Genomic DNA, 21,450 nt, shown 5'->3' with positions numbered 1-21,450 from the left:
TCAAGCCTGGCCTCTCCTCTCTGTTCTTAATACCACTGCTCCAGCTCAGGCCCTTTGAAGCACACAGTAGCCTCCTCACTGGTCTCTCTACCTCCTTTCCTTCCATTTATAATCACTTCTCCCCAGCTGGAGTACGCTTTGTAAAAACCCCCGTTTAAAATCCTTAGTGGCCTTTGCTGCCGTAGCCCAGCATACAAGGCCCACCCCTGCTGCTCCCCAACTTTGCACTGTGCCCACCAGGGATGCCACCAGCCACACCAGCTGCTTCTGCTTTCCTGCATGTGCTGTGTTGATCTCCTGCCTGCATTTGTTGATGTTGCCCTCTGCATGGAATTCCTTTTCTTCTGGCCCATTCCCCACCCCAGCCCTGCCTGTCTCCCATACTCTGGCTGGCTTTTACTTAGCCTGACTCAGACCAGGAACAACAATAGACTGTAGACTTCTGAAGGCAGAGACCATGACTGAAATGTTTCTGTTTTCCCGATTCCTGGCATAGCACTCTGCTCAAAGTAGATGCTTAGTGCAGTTTGTTGAATTAATTAATTGGATATGACCCCTTGTCCATCTCTGTGATGTGCTCTAAGAAAAGAGAAGCTGTAAGCCTGCTTTCTAGTAGTTCACAAGCATACTGGGAATGTGAGTATAACGAAATAGTTCATTACAACACCCATATTACTTGACCTTCGACCCATTGGGTGGACAGGATATTCCCCAGACTTGGTCTGAGCAGCCTCCCCTGGGCAGGTCAACTAAATACCTGGAAACTTCCCTGCGGCTCCCTCTGACTGGGGGCCTGTCCCTAATACCCATTGCACCTGGTCCCAGTTGACTTTGAAGCCCTCGAACTCCCCCAGGGAAGCTCTGCCATCCCGACCACTCTTCCATGCTGCAGTCGGGCCCGAACTCAGGATCTCAGCATCGACCATGTGGCACACGGTGGGCACAGACCAGTATTTCTCTCCCTCGCTTTATCCCTCCTTTCCCTCTCTGTAAATATAAATAAAAATCTTTTTAAAAAATAGTTGTTGCAGGTAAGTTTTAAGATAGTCCATTAGTGGTAGACATGGCCAGGTGCTCTGGTAAGGGAAGGGCCCAGCAAGGAGGCACTGGCCCTGGCCCCGCATGTGGAGAGACAGCTAAGCCTCCTAGGAGTTTGCAGGGATGAGACCAGCCAATAAAGGAGACACTGGCATCATCTCAAGCCCAAGAACACAGTTCAGGGGGCGGGGGCTCTTGAGACCCTGTGTTGAATGGCTGCTTGAGCCAGACAGTTTCCAAGGTGAGGCAAGGGTGTGAGAAGGTGCGGGGGCTGGGACAAGCAGACTCCTTTCCCTCAACTCCTCAAAAGCCAGCCACAGCTCGGGGGTAAAGCCCGGGGTCTTTATTTCTTTACCTGTGTAACCTTGAACAGGTTATCTTACTTCTTTGGACCTACTGCCTCACCTGTAGAACAGGAATCCAGCTCCCTGCCCTGCCCTGCCTGCCTCATAGGTTCCTAAGGAGGCGCAAATGAAGTTCTGTCTACAGAAGGTCTTTAAATGTCGGGAGTGTTAGCAGAGTAAGATGCTGCCTTTGCTGGTTCACAGTGAGAGCACCAGTACCTGTGGCCACACCCTGTGTGGGCCTGTTTAGGTCTCTGTCTGTCCAACACCCTGCCCTGGCCTGACAGGACCCTCCAGGTCCCCAGCCTTGGTCCTCAGCCACCCTGCCAACCGCACCCCCTGGCGCCCACCTTCCCCAGTCCTTCCTAGCTGCTTCCATTTTTCATTCTGTCGGACACCATCTGCTTGGCCGTTTTTCTCTTCAGATATTATTAGAAATATCCAGAGTTGTAATTGTTTAATGGTTGGCATTTCGCCTGTTTCACGGGGGGCCCAGATCAAGTCCACCCCAGACTCATGCCCCGGGTCTGGCAGAATTGACCAGGGACAGCTGTGCAGTGGAGTCTGCCTGGCATTATAAAGAGCTTTGTCCCAGGTGCATTATTAGAAAATAAGGAGAAAAAGATGGCCCCAGGCATAATCCAATTCCACATTCTCCATGGTGTATTTGGACTGCATCGCCCAGCAGTGTGCAGCTCTCAGAGGGCCAGGTAGCTTCCCTGTAAGAGAAGTCCAGATCAGCACCTCAGGTACATAATACCTGGGGAGCCCTGTCCCCCACCCCCAACTCAGGCCACTTATCTAAATGATACCTAGGCATTTCTCCCTTTCCAGATACCCCATGAAGCCTGAACCCAGTTTATTCAACTTCTTTCAACCTAGATTCTCAATTCAGCCAACTTCTGGAAGAATTTGACTCTTTCAGATGATACCTATCACCACCGCCCAACAGACATCTATACTCAGTGTTCGCAAAAGTCTACCAGGGGTGTCAAACTCATTTTCACCGGGGGCCACATCAGCCTCGTGGTTGCCTTCAAAAGGCCGAATGTAGAGCTCTTTGCCCCTACTTAAGGAGTAGTTACATTTATACAGTCCTAAAATTACATTCGACCCTTTGAAGGCAACTGCGAGGCTGATGTGGCTCCGGTGAAAATGAGCTTGACACCCCTGGTAGCCTCTGTCATTATAATATCTCCACCTCCCCAAATATCCCCACTGCTGGGTTCTTATTTCTCTTGGGATGCTGCAGACTCCCTCTCAGCCAGGCTTGGACTTCTCCCCTTAATCCACAGCCTTCAGGTACTTATGAGGCCTCTGGGTTCCCTGGAGAGCCAGGCCTTCCAGAGGACCAGGCCAGTTGGTCTAGAGATGCCTTGGACTTAGCCCAGGGGAAAGGTTGGACTGACTGTGTGTTCTGAGGCCCCTCCTGGGATTTTCAGGGAGCATCTCCCAGGCAGTCCGAGTGGCTAGTCTGATGTCCATGAGGTTGCACAGTTTCCATCTGTTTCTGCTGAGGCCAGAACTAGAAAGTACTTAAGTTAGCAGCACTAGAGATCAAGGTGAGAAAGATCACAGCATGGACCTGAACTCCTAGTATTAGAGACCGTTGTAATCTGATCCCACCCTCCACTGCTGGTGGTCGTTCCTGTCCCTCCAAATCTGTCATACTGGCCACCTTTGCCTCTCCAGATCCTACCCAGCCTCCATGATACATCAATCCTGTTTCTTCCAACAAAGTATTCCTTGGCTTCTGTAGCCTCTTCTTTAAAAAATATATATATTTATTTATTTATTTAATTTTTATTTTATTTGTTGATCTTTGAGAGAGAGAAAAGCGCTGCTTTGTTGTTTCACTTGTTTATGCATTCATTGGTTGATTCTTGTATATGCTTTGGCCAGGGATCCAACCCGCAACGCTGGCACATTGGAATGACGCTCCAACCAACCGAGCTATCCAGCCAGGGAAACCCAACCACGTGGATCATACCACACAGTACAGAATTTAGGAACTTTACACCGCAAGACTGCAGACACATCCCTAAGACCATCAACTCTTTCTCAGTTAACTTGATTTCCAGGCCTTGTCCTCTGACGTATATCCCTTTACTAATCTTCCCCTGGCTCTCTGGGGAGCAGACCATGCGTGCTGTTTCATCTGCAAACTACCCTTGACATTGCACAGCACTCAGTCCCCCTCCTGCTTCTGTAACCATTAACACAACCCAAAGCGATACTTGCTTTTTCAGCAGCCGTCTGTGACACAGAAGACCAGTTTAGAGAGAGAAGCAGTTGAACCGTCTCTACCAGTCACCTAGTAATCTAGCTTTGTGACTTAGGCAGGCCTCTTTATCTCTTGCCTCAGTTTCCTGTTCAGAATAATGAAGCTGAGAATTTCCTCTTGGGGTGCTTGTGCAGGTCTTGAGTACTAACATGTTGGTGATTTTTCCAGCTGTGCCCAGTAGATAGCATGCAGCAAGTGGTTCATTTTCTGGTGGCTCTGCCTCATTGTGTCTCCTGCTTCTATACTTGAGTGATGCTTCTGAGTCTGATTCTCCCACTTCGTACTTGGGCATGTAATTTCCTTACATTAAATGCACAGCCCTTGATTATATACTTCCTCCTGAAGAGGAGAAGCCAGGTCTCGTTCTAGCAAAGCTGCGCCCCTAGGGAACCCAGTACAGCTCTATCCCATCCCCCCCAACACCCAGAAGCCATGGTTAGTGGAGATGCTAACCAAATGGCTCACTCTTCCATGCCCTGAGCCCCACGCTACCCTTAACTGACTTCCAGGAAACGTGTTTGACTTTATTCCCAGACCAGACCTTGGTCTCCCCAAATAGTAAAGAGTCTAGAGCTCATACTCCATATCCCCAGGGGCCTGCTGTGGGCTTCTCCCATTGGCACAGGAGGCAGGCCCCCACCAGTGGTAAGTAGATGGGTGACCAGCTGAGAGCTAAAGTTCCTCTCGAATTCTCCTTCACCAACCCCCCACCACCTTCACCTCCATTCACCATCCACCCGCCTTTCAGTTTCCCTGGCAACGCTGAGTGCTCATCCTGGAAAACTTTATCCGAAATCTGCTCTGGGCAGCTTTCCAAATCCATGCTAACCTGATTAGGTATCTCTAGGGGCCTTGCCAGCTAATCAGATTAGGCAGCACTAATGGTAGTGAGGACTTTGAGTGGGCGCAGAGCAGTAAAACATATTGTATACTTAGTGATAATTATCCTGCCTTTTGTGTCATTGATTTATCTGCCTCCCTCCCTGTCCCCTGTCTTGTGTGTTGGCCGTAGCAATCCGGAGGAAGGAGAATGGCTGGTATGACGAAGAACACCCTCTGGTCTTCCTCTTCTTAGGATCATCTGGAATAGGTAATGGGAGCAGATCAAGTCAGTGGGGAAGAAGAGCTGGGAGCGTCCCAGCTGCTATGGGCCATGGTCAGGCTCTCCACTTCTAGTTCAACTCCAGCTCGTAGTACAACTGCCTCCAAATTATGGAGCCAGCAAAAGGATCATCTGTCACATTAGGAATAGCTGGAAGGATGCCCCTCCCTCTGGAACCTGGGGTGCAGGGCCTAATTCACCCAGAGGATGAGCCTTCGGGGCCTAGTAGCCCTGCTCCAGCAGCCACACTGCATCCCCCAAGGCTGCCCTTTGCGTACAATTAAATCAGCTCCACTGCCCAGCACAGCAGCCTTACTCAGGACAACCTGAGACATAACCTGCTAGGAAGCCAAAGAAAGTCCCTGATGGCAAATCAGTGCAAGGTGCGCAGCGAAACTAGTTACAGTAAAATGGGTTGGGTATTTTTCTAGGCAGTTGGACTGAGGCACTCTCACCCCCTCAGACTCCCCTAGCTCCACCACCTCCTGCCATTGTCTCGATGGGGAGTTTCAAGCATTCTGTTACTTCCTCTTCCCCTTTCAGCACTTTTATGGGTTTAGCTCCCCTCAGGTATAGGGTCCAAAAAAGTTACCTCCACCTCCCGTGATGCTGCAGAACTTGACTTCCTGTACTAGATGACTGCCAAAGGCTTCATTCCAGCGACCCTTCAGAGCCACCGCTTTGGTTTTGACATTCCCTCTTTAAATTACAAAGAAAGTCCATGAAGCCTAGAAGAGGTACCCTCCCTGCCTCTAATTGGTCTGTGGCTCCAGGCCTGGCTGGAAGGCAAGGTCACAGGTATCTAGAGGCATACAGAGCAGTGAGCCACGGGGTCAGGGTGCTCCTGGGGGTTTGTGCTGAGCTTCAAAGGACAAGTTGGCTCTAGATTTTGAGTCAACCTCCCACTGTTAGGATGCTGCTGTAGAGAAAAAGCCTCAATCCCTGTCCCCAAAACATCTAGATGCAATTCAGGCTTTGATTCTGGTCCCCGCTTCACCCTTAATTCCCTTAATGAGTTTGGGAGAGTCACTGGCCCTCTCCAAGACTCAGCATTTCCATCCGTAAAACTGTATTTTCACTGTCCATGCATTTCTAATATTCTTTCATTCCAGGAGATAGCTGTCCTAACCCAGTTCCTCTCCCTTTTTTCTTACTAGGCAAAACAGAGCTGGCAAAGCAGACGGCCAAATATATGCACAAAGATGCCAAAAAGGTAAGGGCTGGGACCTTGGACCTGACCTTCAGGCCACTGAGACCTTGACACTCCTGCTAGCCCAAAAAACCCTGGGCTCCCTGAATGCGGCGATAGCCAATCAAAGAGATAGTCCCGGGCCCATCAAGCAGGCCTCACCTCTGGCCTCAGCTTAGCCACCAGTTGCTCCAGGAATTTGGGCAAGTTATACAGCCTCTGTGTAGCTTAGTTTCTTCATCAGTGACAGAGGAAGAATACACCTTTCCCTGCCCTGACTCTTGGGGCAGTTGGGAGAACCCAGTAAGATTCATCCATACAACATGTTCTGGCATCTACTCTGTGCCTGGTGTTATACTAGTTCCTAAAAAAAAAAAAAAAAATGTTTATTCAGACATTCTCCCTGCCCTGAGGAACGCAGTCTGGAGAAGGAAACAGCTTTAGAAATGTGCCATTCCTATGCGTCAAGGCCATGCCAGGGGGAGTCTTGGGGCCTGTAGGAGAAAACAAGTGGGAACAAGAGGATGTCTTATTACTTCTTTCCATCCCACATGAGCTTTAAAACAGGGTTTCTTATATCCAAGCTGTGGGATGGTCACAGCCCCCTTTTCCCCAGACTCAGAGCTCTGTGTTCTCCATAGGAGAGGACTGCCCCCGTCTCTGACTTGTTCAAACCATGGTTTTCCAGGGCTTGCTCAGTTTGACTTTCTAGGATGACAGGTAGTGCTTTCACGCAGAGAAATGTCAGAGAGAACAGTCCTTGGAGACTGCAGAGACATTTTATCAAAGGCCAAACTTTCTTCTTTCTACCAGCTTTCTCACTGTGGAGGCTGAGGTCCCCCTGCTCCCATCACCAGAGGTTGCCTGCGACCCCAGGTGCTCTTGCCTCATTTCTGTGGAAAGCCTCCCCATCTGAGGTGACAAGAATTGTTCAGGCCTCACCAGCCAAACTACCCCAGCAGCAAACCCCTGAGCACTCCTGTCCTGCTTCCAGCCTAGCTACCCCTTTTCCACCTTCCCGAAGGCCTGGCAGCCACGGAAACAAGGTAGCTCAGGCCATGTCCTCCTGAGCCGCATCCATAGCCTCCTCTGCCTAATAAGTAGCTGAAGCTTTCTAAGCCTCCCTGGCTCTACCAGTAGCTGTGCTTTACCTCAGCCAAACCCAGAGCAGACCCACCTGACAGGCAGGCAGGCAGAAAGCAGCACATGACATGCTAATATGCCCAACTGAAACAGCATTTTTAAGACAATTCATCAGGTTGACAGCGATTGAAACAATTAGCACTCTGGAAAGGGCCATAAACTAACAAGACTATTAGGGAAGATGCAGTTACGGGCAGGAACCACCTGATTAGGGATGAAGAATTCTGAGTGTTTTAATTTTAATACTGTCAGAAAGGTTAATATTTAATTACAAATTATAATCTCCTTATCATCCGAGCTCTCTTAATGTGTCTTCGTACGACTCGGACACAGTGGAATAGGAGCAAAGTATCTGCTGGCTTGCTGGTGTGGAAAGGAGAGGGGCCTGTGAAAAGACTGATGATGCGAGTCGTTTTTCAGCGGGAGCATCAGTTCAGTGGGAGGCACACTTACACTGATGCAGGGGATTCTGATGGCGTCTTCACCACCTGGCTCACCCAGGAGAAGGAAGTGATGCCAGCGCCGCTTGGAGGCAGTGGGCTAGGTGGTCCAGGTTCTGAAGCTAGTCATCCCTTGACACAAGTTCCAACTGTACTTTCGCTGGCCCAGAGCAGGTTACATTTCAACTCTCTTGTCTCAAAGTGAGGCTGTCCATTGACAGGCCTGTGGTTGTTAGCATCAGATGAGCTCAGGCTGTAGCACATAGTAAGCACCTGTCCCCTTGTCTCATACTCACCACCTTGTGCTTTCCGCAGCAGTACCCCATTGACTGACTATCTTACTTCATCTTCGAGGAAAATAACGTAGATGCTGAATTACATCCACTTTTCAGATGAGAAAGCTGACCCTACAGCGTTATGGGGTCTGTCCAAGGTCAGTTGTTAAAGGGAAAAGTAAAATGAGAATCTAGTCCCTCAGCTCTTCTCTCAAATATTATTGTTCTCAGATGCAATAGACTAGATTGTAAACTTCTCAATTTGTCCCCATGTCACATGGGGAGATGAGAGGCATGAGACGCCCTATGTAACTATTCATGTATTTTATTTTTAAGTCATAGGTAGTGTTCTACAGAACACCGACTACTGAATCTGTTTTAGCATAGACATCTGCTGGCCATGTAACAGGCATGTTTGAGGCCTTCCAAATCCAAGAGTCCTGTACTATAGGCTCTCTAACCAGGGTGCCTGACTCCACCAGGACCCAAGGAGTGCTGTGTGAGAAGTGTCGTGTACAGGGCGCGGTGTTAAAGTGGCCTGTGAGCTGAAATGAGCACCGGCTCGGGAGTCGGTGACTCAAAATTGAGTTGGGGCTCTCTGATCTTTAGTTGCCTCATCTGTAAAGAGTCAGTGGTACCCCCAGACCTGGCTGCCTCACCAGGCATTGTTTGCGTGTGTCTCTAATTTCTTTATCAGGTCTATGCACTTTCTCCGATTAGCCTTTACATTCCTCCCAAATTGAGCAGCCTTATTAACGCCTATTATTAGAGTTAATCATCCTTGAGAAAGGACCTTAACGCTATTCTGTGTCTCATCCTGAAATAGGGTGGTGGAACCATAAAGGCTTGGAGTTACAGGGCAGTACAACAGAGGGATCAGAGCAGGGATCCCCACTCTACACTGCTCCTTGGGGTTGGCTGGGATCTCTGTTTACATCAGTTGTCTCATCTGTAAAATGGGCTCAATAATGGTGCCTATCTCATTGATTATGAAGTTTAACAAGATAATGATATAAAACGCTAAACACCATTCTTGGCACATTGTAAGCAATCAGTACCAATTGGAAATTACTGTCATTAGTATTGCTTCACCTCTAGATAACGCTAAGCTAAGATCATACGAAACCTATGAAATTATTCCAGTCAAGAAAATCAAACCCTGAGATGTGTTTAAATTTACTTAACAGTTTAGCAAAGAAGCTAGGGCAAGAACCCAGATCACTTGACATAAGCAAGCCCTAGTCTGTACCGCCTGTCTCCTGGGACAGTGACGTCTGGGCACAACACTCAGAACCCTTCCGAGGAAGACTGCCAAGAGCCCAGCTGATTGAGAGAGCAGCAGATATGAGGCAGTAGAGCAAATGGCTCAGAGCATAAACTTGGAGCCAGCTTGTCGAGCTTGAGTGACCTTGGGCAAGTTACTTTAATCTGTGACTCAGTTTTCTCATCTATAAGGTAGGGATGATGTTAGTGCTTACCTCATAGACTTGTACATGTTCTGAGCCCTTTGTAGCTTAGACTTTGCCAGGCACATAGTAAGCAGCCAGTGATTGTCAACTATTATCAGATGCCCACCTCGTGGCTTCCAGCCCACTGCTCCCTCTGGGCAGCACTCCCAGCTTCCCCATGTCCCTCCTCCCAACCTTCTGAAGCCTGTGTTTCTCTTGGCTAAGCTGCCTGGGGTCCTCTGAAAATGCTTACTGGCTAACGCCACATGTGCTCAGATAGCAGGGGTCTCCCCTCCGTGACCTCAATAACTCTCCCAAGCCCTGTCCCACTTCGTGGTTAGGTCCTCTCCTCAGGTCCCTGGTGAGAGTAGGAAGGGAAATAAGGGCCTGTGTCACACAGGAAAAACTATAGGTCTAAAAGGGGAGGCAGCATACCCAAGGCCATGCAGACAGTGACAGAACTGAGACTAGAAGCCGAGGCCCCCGTCTGCCAGCCTGGGTTCTGCCACTCTGTACCTCGGGTGCAGAGTGACAGAACAGAGGAAAAGAACTAGAGTTACATCACTGAGTGAATTTCAGACCAGAGGCTGAGCTAGAATAGGCCTCCCTTCCAGATATCCCTCCGTCTCAGGGTCTGGCACAACGTTATCCCCAGCTCCACCGAGACGCGTGGTCAGTGAGTGTGCTCTCTGGGAAGGATGTGCCAGTGGGAGAGCAGCCCGGGAGGGTGCGGGGAGCCCTGATCTGAAGGCCCTGAATTCTTCATGAAAAGAAGCGTGTCCTTTGCCTGCGTTGACTCACAAACACCACTCTACCCGGTGTTCTCTTTACCTGGGGCTAATCATGGTCAGGCCTCACCCCAGGGGACCATTTCCCTGGAAATCACTCCTAGGCCCAGCAGTGGTGAGAGAAAGGCTGCAGGCTACATTACAGATAACTTTTAGATGGGATGAAAAGGTTTAGTTGTTTAAAGGAAAAGTAAACTAAAAGGGGCATGTGCCCACACGAACTTGCAAAGGTGAGGGCACCATGGAGCTGTCTGGGTATTTGTTGCTCCCTCCACGTCATCACGATCCATGCTGCCTGTGACTAGCTTGTCCATGTTTGCCTGCCCCACTCAGTGGGTGCCCGTGAAGGACAGAGGCCAGGTCCTGTTCACTGCTGTGGCTCCAGGGCCCAGCACACACAGGATGCCCTCAGGAAATGTGGAGTGGATGGGAGGATGGGCATTTGGGCGAATGATGTGGTAATCAGACCAAGAGAAGCCTGCCTGAGGAAAGAGACATTCCGGGCCAGATATAGAAGGGCAGGTACCTAACCTGGGTTCATTAAGGCAGGGAATGGAGTCATGTAGACAGAGTGAACAGAAAAGGAGGCAAAGAGCCAGAAAGAATGTATCTAAGAATGGGGTAGATGATTTTGAGTTGGTGTGGTCTGAAAGCTAAGGGGGTGTTTGAGATGCTGTCCTCCTTAACCCTTCCTCTGCCTTCCTGCCGATTGGACTCCTGCTTTTTTCCACACAGGGCTTCATCAGGCTGGACATGTCTGAGTTCCAGGAGCGGCATGAGGTGAGTGAACGTCCTTGGTGAAGCGTGGTTTGGAGGGCCTATCAACATGACTACCTGGGCATTTTGATGTGGCTTGTCATTTGGGCCTGACACAATTCCAGCAGCCTTGGGATTCGGCCTTTGGTGGCATGAGTGTGCAGCAGGGTCACTGATCCGATTGCATAGGAGTTGCTCTGAAGAATAAATACAGAAAAGATCTGTCTGCTGTCCCATCATGGCCGGATTCCTGCCACTCTAGGAGATAGCCGGACACTCCTTGTTGGGACAGGCAGTTCTAACACTGTGTGTAAAGCCATCTTCCCATGTGTGCCCCCAATTGGAAACTAAAAACATGGAAAGGCCATTATAACATGTTTCCTTCCTTCCCCCAGGTGGCCAAGTTTATTGGGTCCCCACCAGGCTACGTCGGCCACGAGGAGGGTGGTCAGCTGACCAAGAAGCTGAAACAGTGTCCCAATGCTGTGGTGCTCTTCGATGAGGTGGACAAGGCCCATCCAGACGTGCTTACCATCATGCTACAGCTGTTTGATGAGGTGAAAGTCAGCTTGGGCCGGAATGGAGGTCGGGACCCCTGGCGCTGTGGAGGTCTGTGCACAGTGGAAACCAAGGACCCAGAGGCCTGTCAGATCATTTCTCGACTTGCTGCTCCCCCGTGTGTGCATTCAGGCACTTAGCGGATGTGGTTTCACACCTCTCTGGACCAGGACCCAGGCTGGGCACTGAGAGAAGACCAGTACTGCCCAAGAGTTGAAATTTTGTCACTGCCCAGGCTACCTTCCAGAGAGACAGAGTAGGGCACAGGTGCCAGGAGAGAGAGGCCTGAACTTGTAGTTCCAGTTCTGCTTCATCTTTAGGAATCAGGGACCTCATGCGGCAAACAAGAAGGCTGGATCCAAGATAAGCTGCAAGAACCTTCCTGGCTCATGGAGCTCTTGTGAGGAGCTCCAGGCTCATCACAAATGAGACAGCCTGCCCCCTCCCCACCCCCCCAACACACACACACTGGTGGAGCAAGTTCTAAATGAGGAAGAGAACCCCTTTTATTCAGCGCATTCTATGTACTTTACAGACACTATCACTAAGCATTACAACAGCTGGGCAAGGGAGAAGCGATCTCATTTTTCACAGATGGAGAAATCAAAGTTCAGGGTTATAAATGAATTGTCCAAGGCCACAGGGCTACTATATGGAGCGGCCAGGATCAGGCTGCAAATACGTCTGACCCCAGAGCCCCAGTTCTCCCCTTTGTATGATCATGGAGGGGTTGACCCCACCCTTCCCAGTGGCTGCAGAACTGGGACGAGGCTTCTCTTCTGCTCCCGTGCAGGAGCTATATTAGCCAGCACATTGTCAGTTAGAGTCTAGCCCACCTTTTCCACTTAGCCCCTCCAACTCTTGGGAAGCAGGAATGAGTGTCGCTTCCCCTGTCACAAGTGCACTAGATAAGGTGCATGAAGAAAATCGCCCTGGACCCAATAGCAGAGCAGGTACCAAACTAAGAAGACCCACATTCAAATGTCCCCACAGCTTCCCACCACCTTCCCCACCTGGCCCAGGATTCTTGCCCCTGCCTGAGTTTTGTTGCTCTCTTTCTAGCCCCTCAGGTACACCCTGTCCCCAGACACTCTACAGTGGAATGAAGACCAGTCCTTCAAATGTTAGCTATTTAGTTACACCTGTTCTCTGAGACCTCCTGCTCTGTTCCAGACTCTCAGTGGGACTCAGATGTTCAGCTATGCACAGACCCAAGCCTGCCTGCCCTTCAGGGGCTCTCTGCCTAATGACAGGTGGAAAGGAGGCATGAAAACAGTTAATAAGTTTGTACTTTTATATGCCAGGCACTGTTCTGAAAATGTACATGTATCGATTCCTTTAGTCCTCCCAACAACCCTAGGAAGATAGTTATTATTGCCTCTTTGTAACAAATGGGGAAACTCAAATAAAGCACAGTGAGTGTTCACTCATGGTCACGCAGCTGGAGAGGAGGAATCCAGGTTTGAACCCAGGCAGTCCAGCTCCACAGCCTACCACTTAAATAATAACATGCAGCTAGGGCCCAAAGAAAGAGGTGGGTCTGCAGTGAAGCATTCACAGGAAGAGAGAGTTCAGCAGCCTCTTTGGCCTCTAACATCCCTTGGAGAGGTACCCCTGATGGCCTCCTTGGCCCAGAAAGACGGAAAGCAGCTGCTGACTAAGAGACAGTTGGCCCCACGTGGAAGCCCTGTCCACCCCTCCCCTGCCTTTATCACTTCACAACTGCCTTTTGGTAGTCGATAGTAACTTCTTTCTGCAGGCTCCACAAGCCTACTGCCATTTCTGATATCTATGCTCTTGGTTCCATTGACCAAAGCTGCCATCCAAGTTACTTAGCCAGATTTATGCATATGTCCCCTTCAGGACAGGGACCTCATCCTATTGCAACCATTGCCAGAACCCACAACATCAGGGTATTTGCTCTGTTGACTAACGTAATTCAGTGGCAGTTCAGCAAACCTAAGGGTGAGTAAGTGTTTGCCAGATGAACAGAGTGGAGAAAGGCCAGCAGTAGACACCAAATGTGCAGAAGCACGGAGGGCATGAGGCAGCTGTGCCTTGGAACGGTAGTTGTTCAGTATAGCTTGCCTGCAGAGGAAAGTAAGAACAGAATGGTGGGGATGAGAGGCATAAGATAGACTGGGGCCAGTTAAAATGCCAGGCAAAGGAACATAGATGTATTTGGTGGATCATAGGGAACCTTTAAAGACTTCAAACAAGAGAGAAGCATGGTCAGGTTTGCACTAAGTCCTTGTTGCAACCGTGAGAGGATGGAAGGAAGAAGGGGGCAGCAAGGAGACTATTGAAGAGTTCAGCCTGGAGAGGGGAGGCCTTTCTAAAGCAAGGCAATGGGATGGGGAGAATTACTAGGAGGTTAACTGCAGGGCTCAGTGATTGGATGGGAAGAGAGAGGGAGGGACCAGGGATGACTAGGGGCAGGATCTCTGGCCTGGGTGACTGGACTGCTGCTGCTACCATCAGTGAGGCAGGGAATGCAGGAGGATGAGCAGCAAATTGATGACAAAAGGTGAGGAGCTGAGGTTCAGAATTGTTGAAAGGTAATGCCCGAGGACAGCCAGCTGGAGATGGCTGAGCAGTCATTCATCAGCTGGAGAAGTCTGGATCATAGGAGAGGTGTGGACTGGAAGTAGAGTCGGGAATGCTCCAGCACAGAGAGGGTAACGGAAACCACAGGAAGAGATGAGATCTCAACGAGGGAGAGTATATTGTGCAGAGACGAGGTGAGGGCTAAAACAGAGCCTGCCGCCCATCAGGAAAGAGTCAAAGCGGGAGTTGGTAGAGAGGAAGTAGGCAAAGCAAGAGACTGATTCAGGGTGAGGCAGAGGGGAAACAGACAACAAAAAGCAGTTCAGCCCACTGTGGTTAGTGCTGCACTAGGAGAAGTAGTAAGTGCTGGGAGTTCTAAAGGCACCGAATGCAGCCTGGGGGCATGAGGGAAGCCCCCCATTCCTACCCAGTCAGTTCTCCCAAGCCTGGACCCAGAAAAGCAGGAGTCTTACTGCTCTCACCAAAACACCAAACAGGGCTAATGCCAGTCACTTCCCAAATGACCCCAGGGTCTATGGCACAGAACCAAAGTCCCAGGAAGAGACTGGCCCCCAAGGAGCCCACCCTCTTCCTCTTCAAGGATAGAAACAGTGGGAAAACAGCCCCTCAAGCCTGGAGTGAGCATTCATGCCCCACCCAGAATGTGTGCACTCCAGTCACTGGGACAGAGGTGGGACAGTGACAGCTCCCTCTTTGGGACACGTCTTTATTGCCAAGGACTCAGAGACAACAAGACATGAAGTCACCCTTGGGTCAGTCATGCATGCACCTGCTCCCCTCACCCACCTGGGACCCATCCTCAGGCCCAGTTATGAACAGGGCTTTGATCTCAGAATGAAATTGCCACTGGTTATTGCTCTGGCCAGTATAGCAGCGTGTGCGCTCCGTCCTCCTGAATGAGCTCTGCAAACACAGTGTCATATGCATGTACTCGGGCACATCACACACTCATGCAGACCTGGTCCACACTAAGGAGTGGATTCTGTTGTGTTGTAACCCATAAGCGAGAAAGCTAATGGCAAAAGCTCAACATTCATTTGTGCTCTTCCCCCAAGGCAGGGACAGGAGAATAACCAGGGACCTGGATCAGGAGGCCCTTTTGATTAGATCCCCTTGGAGGTAATACTTCCTAAGATGCCTGTGCCAAGGGCCTATAAAGTGAGGCTGAAGAGTACCCAGTACCACACTCAGGATGTGCAGTAGGAGCTCAAATAATTCACATTCCTTCCCATGCCTCCTGTGAGGGCCAAGGTTGGTCTGCCATTGCCTTGGTTTTGGAGGCAAGGGCTGACTGTGACTCAGGCCAACAGGGAAAGGGAATGCTTGAGGATTGGTTACCAGCTGAGGCTGGGGCAGGCAGAAGCCGACAGCTGAGGTCAGTGACCTATCCCCCAGAGTCATGTTGCCTGGCCTGGCAGGAGCTATGCTTTGTCTGAAACCCAGAGGACATCCCCGGCAGGCTTCCCTCTCCCTACACCTGTCCCAGTTGCTTCTCTCCAGCAGGGATCAAAGGATACAAACTAAATGTGGCAGGATTCTGAGGAAATTTTATTTAGGGAAGGAAAGTTTCATGGAGCATGTATACAGCACTGTTGGCATGGCCTGGTGCAGAGGGCAGGGCATGGGCTCTGTGATCAGACAGTATGAGCCTCAGCTCTAGAATTTACTAGCCATGAGACCTTGAATGGGTTACTTGGTCTCTCTGAGCCTGTTTCTCTGTAGGGGTTGTAAGGATTTAGGTGTTCAGCATGCAGGTGCTGAGCACTTCCTATGTGCCAGACACTGTTCTAGGACTCGGTGAGAACAAGATCCAGCCTCTGCCTTCCTGGACCTTCTAATGGGTAGAGTGCAAAGAGAACATTAAGCAGGTCCCTATGGTGGAAGTGCCCATCATTTGCACAGCTTGGTTAACTAAGGAGCTTTCTCTAGTATGACCCTATCTAGTCCTCACACTGGCCTGGTAAAAGACCCTCCTCTGCACTACAGCATCCTGGGCGTCCCCCTGTCACAACACTCAATGCCCTGGCTTATCATTGCTGGTTTCCCGAGGGTCACTCCTCTAGACTGGGAGCATGTTGAAGGCTCCATGCGTCGCCAGTGCCCCAACACAGAGCTTGCACTAGAGTGGGCTTCCAGAAAACTGGGTTGGATGGATGTATGTGAAATTAAGCTCCATTCTGGGTGCCAGGGATGGTTGGGTGTCGTGATTGATGACATAGCAGATGCAATCTCGCCTGGAGGTACTCAGTATGTGGAGCAGTTGCCTCCCGGGGCAGTGAGAACTGCAACCAAGGTGTGGGAACAGTGCTCAGAGAGCCCAGGGAGCAAGTGAGCTGCTGACTCTGCCAGGCGTGGGGCAGACCTCCTGGAAGAGGTGCTCAGTCTTACAGCTCCCTGACTGTGCAGTCACTGATCTTTCCCAGGGCCGGCTGACAGATGGAAAAGGGAAAACCATTGACTGCAAGGACGCCATCTTCATTATGACCTCCAACGTGGCCAGCGATGAGATTGCGCAGCACGCACTGCAGCTGAGGCAGGAAGCTTTGGAGATGAGCCATAACCGTATTGCTGAGAACCTTGGTACGGCACGTGGCTGAGCTGTCTAGGCAACTGGGCAAGTGCCCAGGAGACCAGCATGTCTCTTGAGAGCAAGGATGGCATTGGTGTCCTAGGCCTTGGTGAGGGTCTTAGTAGGAAGTTTTGTCCGTAGTTGGCAATGACCAGATGCTAAGCTGTACCAAACAGACAGAGACAGTACCCTCACTTCCTAATAAAGTCCGAAGTGTCAGGCGACAGGAGAGTTCCAGACAGAGGAATGGACAGAGCCACCCCAGGGTGAGGGGCCAGGAAGAGGCCAGGGCCTTAGGGGGTTGAAGAGACCCATGCTTCACAGATAGAGATGCTTCGAGATGACAGCGGGGCAGCAGATGAGAAACTCTACGGAGAGGGAGCCTTCCTGTGTAAGTGGGCAGGAGAGTGCTGGAGAGGAAGAGGGCATCAGACAGAAGGCCGCATCTGCCACCATTCCATTTGGAATTGAATGAACCCTCCAGCCCCCTTCTTCCAACTCAGAACTCAAGTCTTAGTCCTGACTCTCCTCCTCTCACACACACAACTTCCACCCTAAGGAACCCCAGGCTTTGTAGCACAGGAGAGTTGGAAGGGCCTCAGAAAGTACCCGGTCCCACCCTGTCATTGTTCAGGTAAGAAGACCAGGTCAAGGCCCAGAGGGCCTGACATGTCGACCAGGATCACACAGATCATCAGGGACAGGACCAGGGCTCTCTTCAGGGATGGGGTCAAGGGGCAGGCATCTCTCCCAGAGCCCCCTGGGTATGAGAAGTAGGCAGTTTATGATTGTTTTTCTACAGGGGATGTCCAGATCAATGACAAAATCACCATATCAAAGAATTTCAAGGAGAACGTGATCCGTCCCATCCTGAAAGTAAGATTGTCTTTCCTGCTGGAACCTTGTGAGGGGGGATCCCCTTAGCCATCCTAAAGCTATGGAAGCCCCCATACCTTCCCCACTGGGGTCCAATAATTGCCTTTACTCCCATCTGGGTCACTGAGCTCACCCTTCCCCTTACCTGGCCCTGCAGGCTCACTTCCGGAGGGATGAATTTTTGGGACGAATCAATGAGATCGTCTACTTCCTCCCCTTCTGCCACTCGGAGCTCATCCAGCTAGTCAACAAGGAACTGAACTTCTGGGCCAAGAGAGTAAGATGGAGGGTTTCCCATGGGTAGGGATGGGATATCTGCCTGCTGGGAGCACCATCTCCCAAAAGACAGAGCAGAGTGTTATGGGGCCAGTGGCCCTGTGGACACGGTCCCTCACGGGCCCAGGCCTCAGGCATGAGTGATAAGAGCTGGAAAGCACTGGGCCACATGGTCCTATCTGACCTTTCTTAGGCCAAGCAACGGCACAACATCACCCTGCTGTGGGACCGCGAGGTGGCAGACGTGTTGGTCGACGGCTACAATGTGCACTATGGTGCCCGCTCCATCAAGCATGAGGTGAGCACAGGAGCCTAGAGAAGTGAGCACCTCCACACCTCCCTCCTTGTGCCCCCAGACACAGGCCCTGGGCTCCCCGCCTGGAGTGGTTCATACCCAGAGCAGATGCCCCTATAGAAGCAAAAACATAGGACAAGCAAGTTAAAACCCTGTTCTGGTGGGTAACCAAGTACCGGGATAGGGAACTGAGTTGGGAACCTCAGAAACTGACATCTTTGAGGTATTTTGTTGTTGTTATTTTTAAGATTTTATTTATTTATTTTTAAGATAGGAGAAGGGAAGGAGAAAGAGAGGGAGAGAAACATCAATGTGTGGTTGCCTTTCACGTGACCCATACTGGGCACCTGGCCCACAACCCAGGCATGTGCCCTGACTGGGAATTAAACCTGTGACCCTTTGGTTCACAGCCTGGCGCTCAGTCCACTGAGCCACACCAGCCAGGGCTGACATCATTGAGTTTTTAGCACAGTCCTCAAAGCTGTGTGTTGTTAGCCCTTTGCAGATGAGAAAACTAAAGCTCTGAGTAAGTACTTGTCCTAGCAGTAAATGATAGAGCCTGGCCTTCAGGCTCAGGCCTCAGGCTGGCCCAGGCCTCAGCAGTGACAACTACTTCACCTGTCACCTGCAGGTAGAGCGCCGCGTAGTGAACCAGCTGGCAGCCGCCTACGAACAAGACCTGCTGCCAGGGGGCTGTACTCTGCGTATCACTGTGGAGGACTCGGACAAGCAGCTACTCAAGAGCCCTGATATGCCCGCATCCCAGGCTGAGAAGCGGTCACCCAAGCTGCGGCTGGAGATCATCGATAAGGACAGCAAGACCCACAAACTGGACATCCGGGCACCACTGCACCCTGAGAAGGTGTGCCATAACTTCTAGAATCTACCTACCTGCCCAGTGCCCTCAACATCCAATAAAGGCCCCTCGGCTGTGGCATGGCAACTGACCTACCTTTCCCTCATACCTCTCACTCCTCTCCACCCAGCCTAAGGCCTCTTACTTCCTCACAGCCCCTGCAAGATCCCTCCTCAGCCCCACAGTCCAAAGCAGGAATTTTGCACTTTCCTGCTCCCTTCGTTGTGGGGCCAAAACTTGCTAACAAGTGTCCAGGAGGGAAGCTGCCCCTGCACCCCCTTCAAGGCAGAGAGCAGGAGGGCCCTTATCTCTCTCCCTCTCTCAGCATGATCCCTGTGCCCCGTAGTCTCTGGAACTTTATCATGTTCCCTGGAAGCACAGAAGTATGGCAGCTAAGAACAGATCTGGCTGGAAGAAGACGGGCCAGACTGACCTGCCGCTCTCTGCCAGCCCTCAGAGTGTCTCCTCAGAGTGCGGCGGCAGAGTACAGAGGCCCGGGCACAGAGGCTCTGCAATTTAGCCTGGAGCTCCTTCTTTCCCATGCCCTAAAATTCCAAGGGGAAGGGACCCACAGAACCCTTCCCCCTTCCACTGCCATATCATACTCCTCACCCCGCATTCTGGGGTCAGGCCAGACCAGGCTTTTCCAGCCTTGGGACTCAGCCAATGTAGAGCACCTCTAGGAGAAAGACTGACTGGGTCACCACCCTGGCCTACTCTGAGACTGGACAATAGCACCAAATGACCAAGTAAGCTCAGCTCTCTGGGGCCTCCTTCAGGAGACTAATAACATGGACCCCAGGAAGCTCTAGGGGAAAAGACAGTAATCATGGTGTCTGCCTCAGCCGCTGTCCCAGCTAAGTTTACCTGGAATGAACAGCCCCCCGTGCACTGTCCGTGGTGGCTGCTAAGCAGAAGGTCTGCACAGCATCCCATGTTTCAGCCTCAGCTTAGCGGGGCACAGAAAGGCCTGCTGCGTCCTTGGACATCATCTGCAGTAGCCCCCATTCCTGATCGCCCCATCACCCTCCCCCTACAGGGCTGTTTTGGAATCCTCCTTTGGTGTTAGCTCATCTCTTTCAAGAAGCAAAAAATGGCAGGACTCAAAGTCCCGTGGGGGGTGGAAGAATGTCAGAACAGCACGGCGGGTGTAAGGCGGTCACAAGGCAGGAGCTCTGGCAGTCACCATCTAGCCCCTCAAGGAGCTGTGTCTGCTGCTCCCTACCTCAGCAACTGCTGTTCTTTTTTCTTTTTTTTTTCTTGTCTTAAACTAATTTTAGACTTACAGAAAGTTGCAAAATTAGCAGAGTTCCCTTACATTCTCACCTAGCTTCTCCTAATAGTAACAGCTTATAAAACCATGGTATAATTACTAAAATCAGGAAATTAACATTGGTGCAGTTCTTCTAACTAACCTGTGCACATCCGGATTTGGCCCGCTGTTCTGCCACTGGTGTTCCATTTCCGGTTCAGGGCCCAAGGCAGGTTCCTGACCCCGCCTTGCATTTTGTCGTGTGTTTCCTTCGTCACCTTCAGCCTGACAGTCCCTCCCGTCTTCCTTTGCCTTTCGTGGCTTTGACACTTTTGAAGTGTCCAGGCCGGTCATTTTGAGGAATGTCCCTCAGTTTGGGTTAACCTCCCATTTTCACATGATTAGGCTGAGAGCCTGCATTTTTGGCAAGACAACCCCAGAAGCAACGCTGCGCCCTTCTTAGGGCCTCCCGGCAGGGGCAAAGGTAACTCGGGTCTCACGCCTGAGGCGGTACGCGCCAAGTTTCTCCCCTATGAAATTACTGATTTCTCCTTTGAAATTAGTAAGAATCTTGTGAGTAGATACTTTGAAGCTGTGCAAATGTCTTATTTACCCTTAGAATTTTGCCCACTGATTTTAGCATCCATTAATTATTCTTGCTTACCGCAAGTATTAATGTTTATTTGCCTGATGATGACTTTCTGTTCCCTTATCCCACCTATATTTATTAACTGGTATTCTACTGTAAGGAAGAGCTGTCTCTTCTCCCCCATACATTTTTTCAGTAATTTATTTATCTGAGCATAAACTAATGGATATTTGTTTTCTTCTATGGGTTATAATCTAATGATAACATAGTTTATTTTCTGCTCTCTCTGGCCTAGATTTGGCCATTGGGAACCCTTGCACCTGGGTTTCTATGTTGTTTCAGCATCGCCTCCATTACTTTTTTTTAGCACTTCTTTACTTTCTGGCACCACAAGTTCCAAACTGACTCTTTTTTCTTGCCCCAGCCCTGATATTGGCCATTTCTCCACGCAGCACCTACTTTCTGTTGCTCAAGAATGACACTTAGAAACCAAGATCTGGGCACTAGGTGTATTCATTGCTACTGGAGTGTCATTGCGTCCCAGCCCTTTCAGCTCACAGAACTGGGAAATACGCATATGTATGTTAACACACGCATCACATACCTGAATGTATTATTGTGTGTCTCTATCTATATGTTATTAAAAACCATATTGATATCTACAGTTCCAATCCAATATCCCAGAGTCTGTGACTGCCATTATTATGAATTTACTGTTGTTGTTCTGCTTTTCTTCTGCTATCCCTGCTGCTTCTCCTTTCATTCTGTTTGGCGTTCAGGTTTCCCTTAGTGGCTCTAATTAAG

General features: G+C 50.4%; 1 protein-coding gene across 2 annotated transcripts in view; it reads left to right on the top strand.

Annotated features, from left to right (window-relative positions):
- Positions 1 to 21,450, top strand: part of CLPB (ClpB family mitochondrial disaggregase) — a 150,542-nt gene that overhangs the window by 118,990 nt on the left and 10,102 nt on the right. Inside the window, exons 8-16 of one of the 2 annotated variants that reach the window (XM_024572557.3) lie at positions 4,679 to 4,756; positions 5,926 to 5,981; positions 10,787 to 10,831; positions 11,203 to 11,364; positions 16,357 to 16,513; positions 17,305 to 17,378; positions 17,536 to 17,655; positions 17,848 to 17,952; positions 18,581 to 18,811. In XM_024572557.3, coding sequence (XP_024428325.2) covers positions 4,679 to 4,756; positions 5,926 to 5,981; positions 10,787 to 10,831; positions 11,203 to 11,364; positions 16,357 to 16,513; positions 17,305 to 17,378; positions 17,536 to 17,655; positions 17,848 to 17,952; positions 18,581 to 18,811 — 1,028 coding nt within the window. Of the gene's footprint in view, positions 1 to 4,678; positions 4,757 to 5,925; positions 5,982 to 10,786; positions 10,832 to 11,202; positions 11,365 to 16,356; positions 16,514 to 17,304; positions 17,379 to 17,535; positions 17,656 to 17,847; positions 17,953 to 18,580; positions 21,323 to 21,450 lie in introns of those variants that run through there. The other variant, XM_024572556.3, reaches the window with a different exon arrangement.

The sequence above is a fragment of the Desmodus rotundus genome, chromosome 5 (assembly GCF_022682495.2).
Source record: "Desmodus rotundus isolate HL8 chromosome 5, HLdesRot8A.1, whole genome shotgun sequence".
NCBI classification, from domain to species: domain Eukaryota; kingdom Metazoa; phylum Chordata; class Mammalia; order Chiroptera; family Phyllostomidae; genus Desmodus; species Desmodus rotundus.
This window is presented reverse-complemented; position numbering and strand designations above follow the sequence as displayed.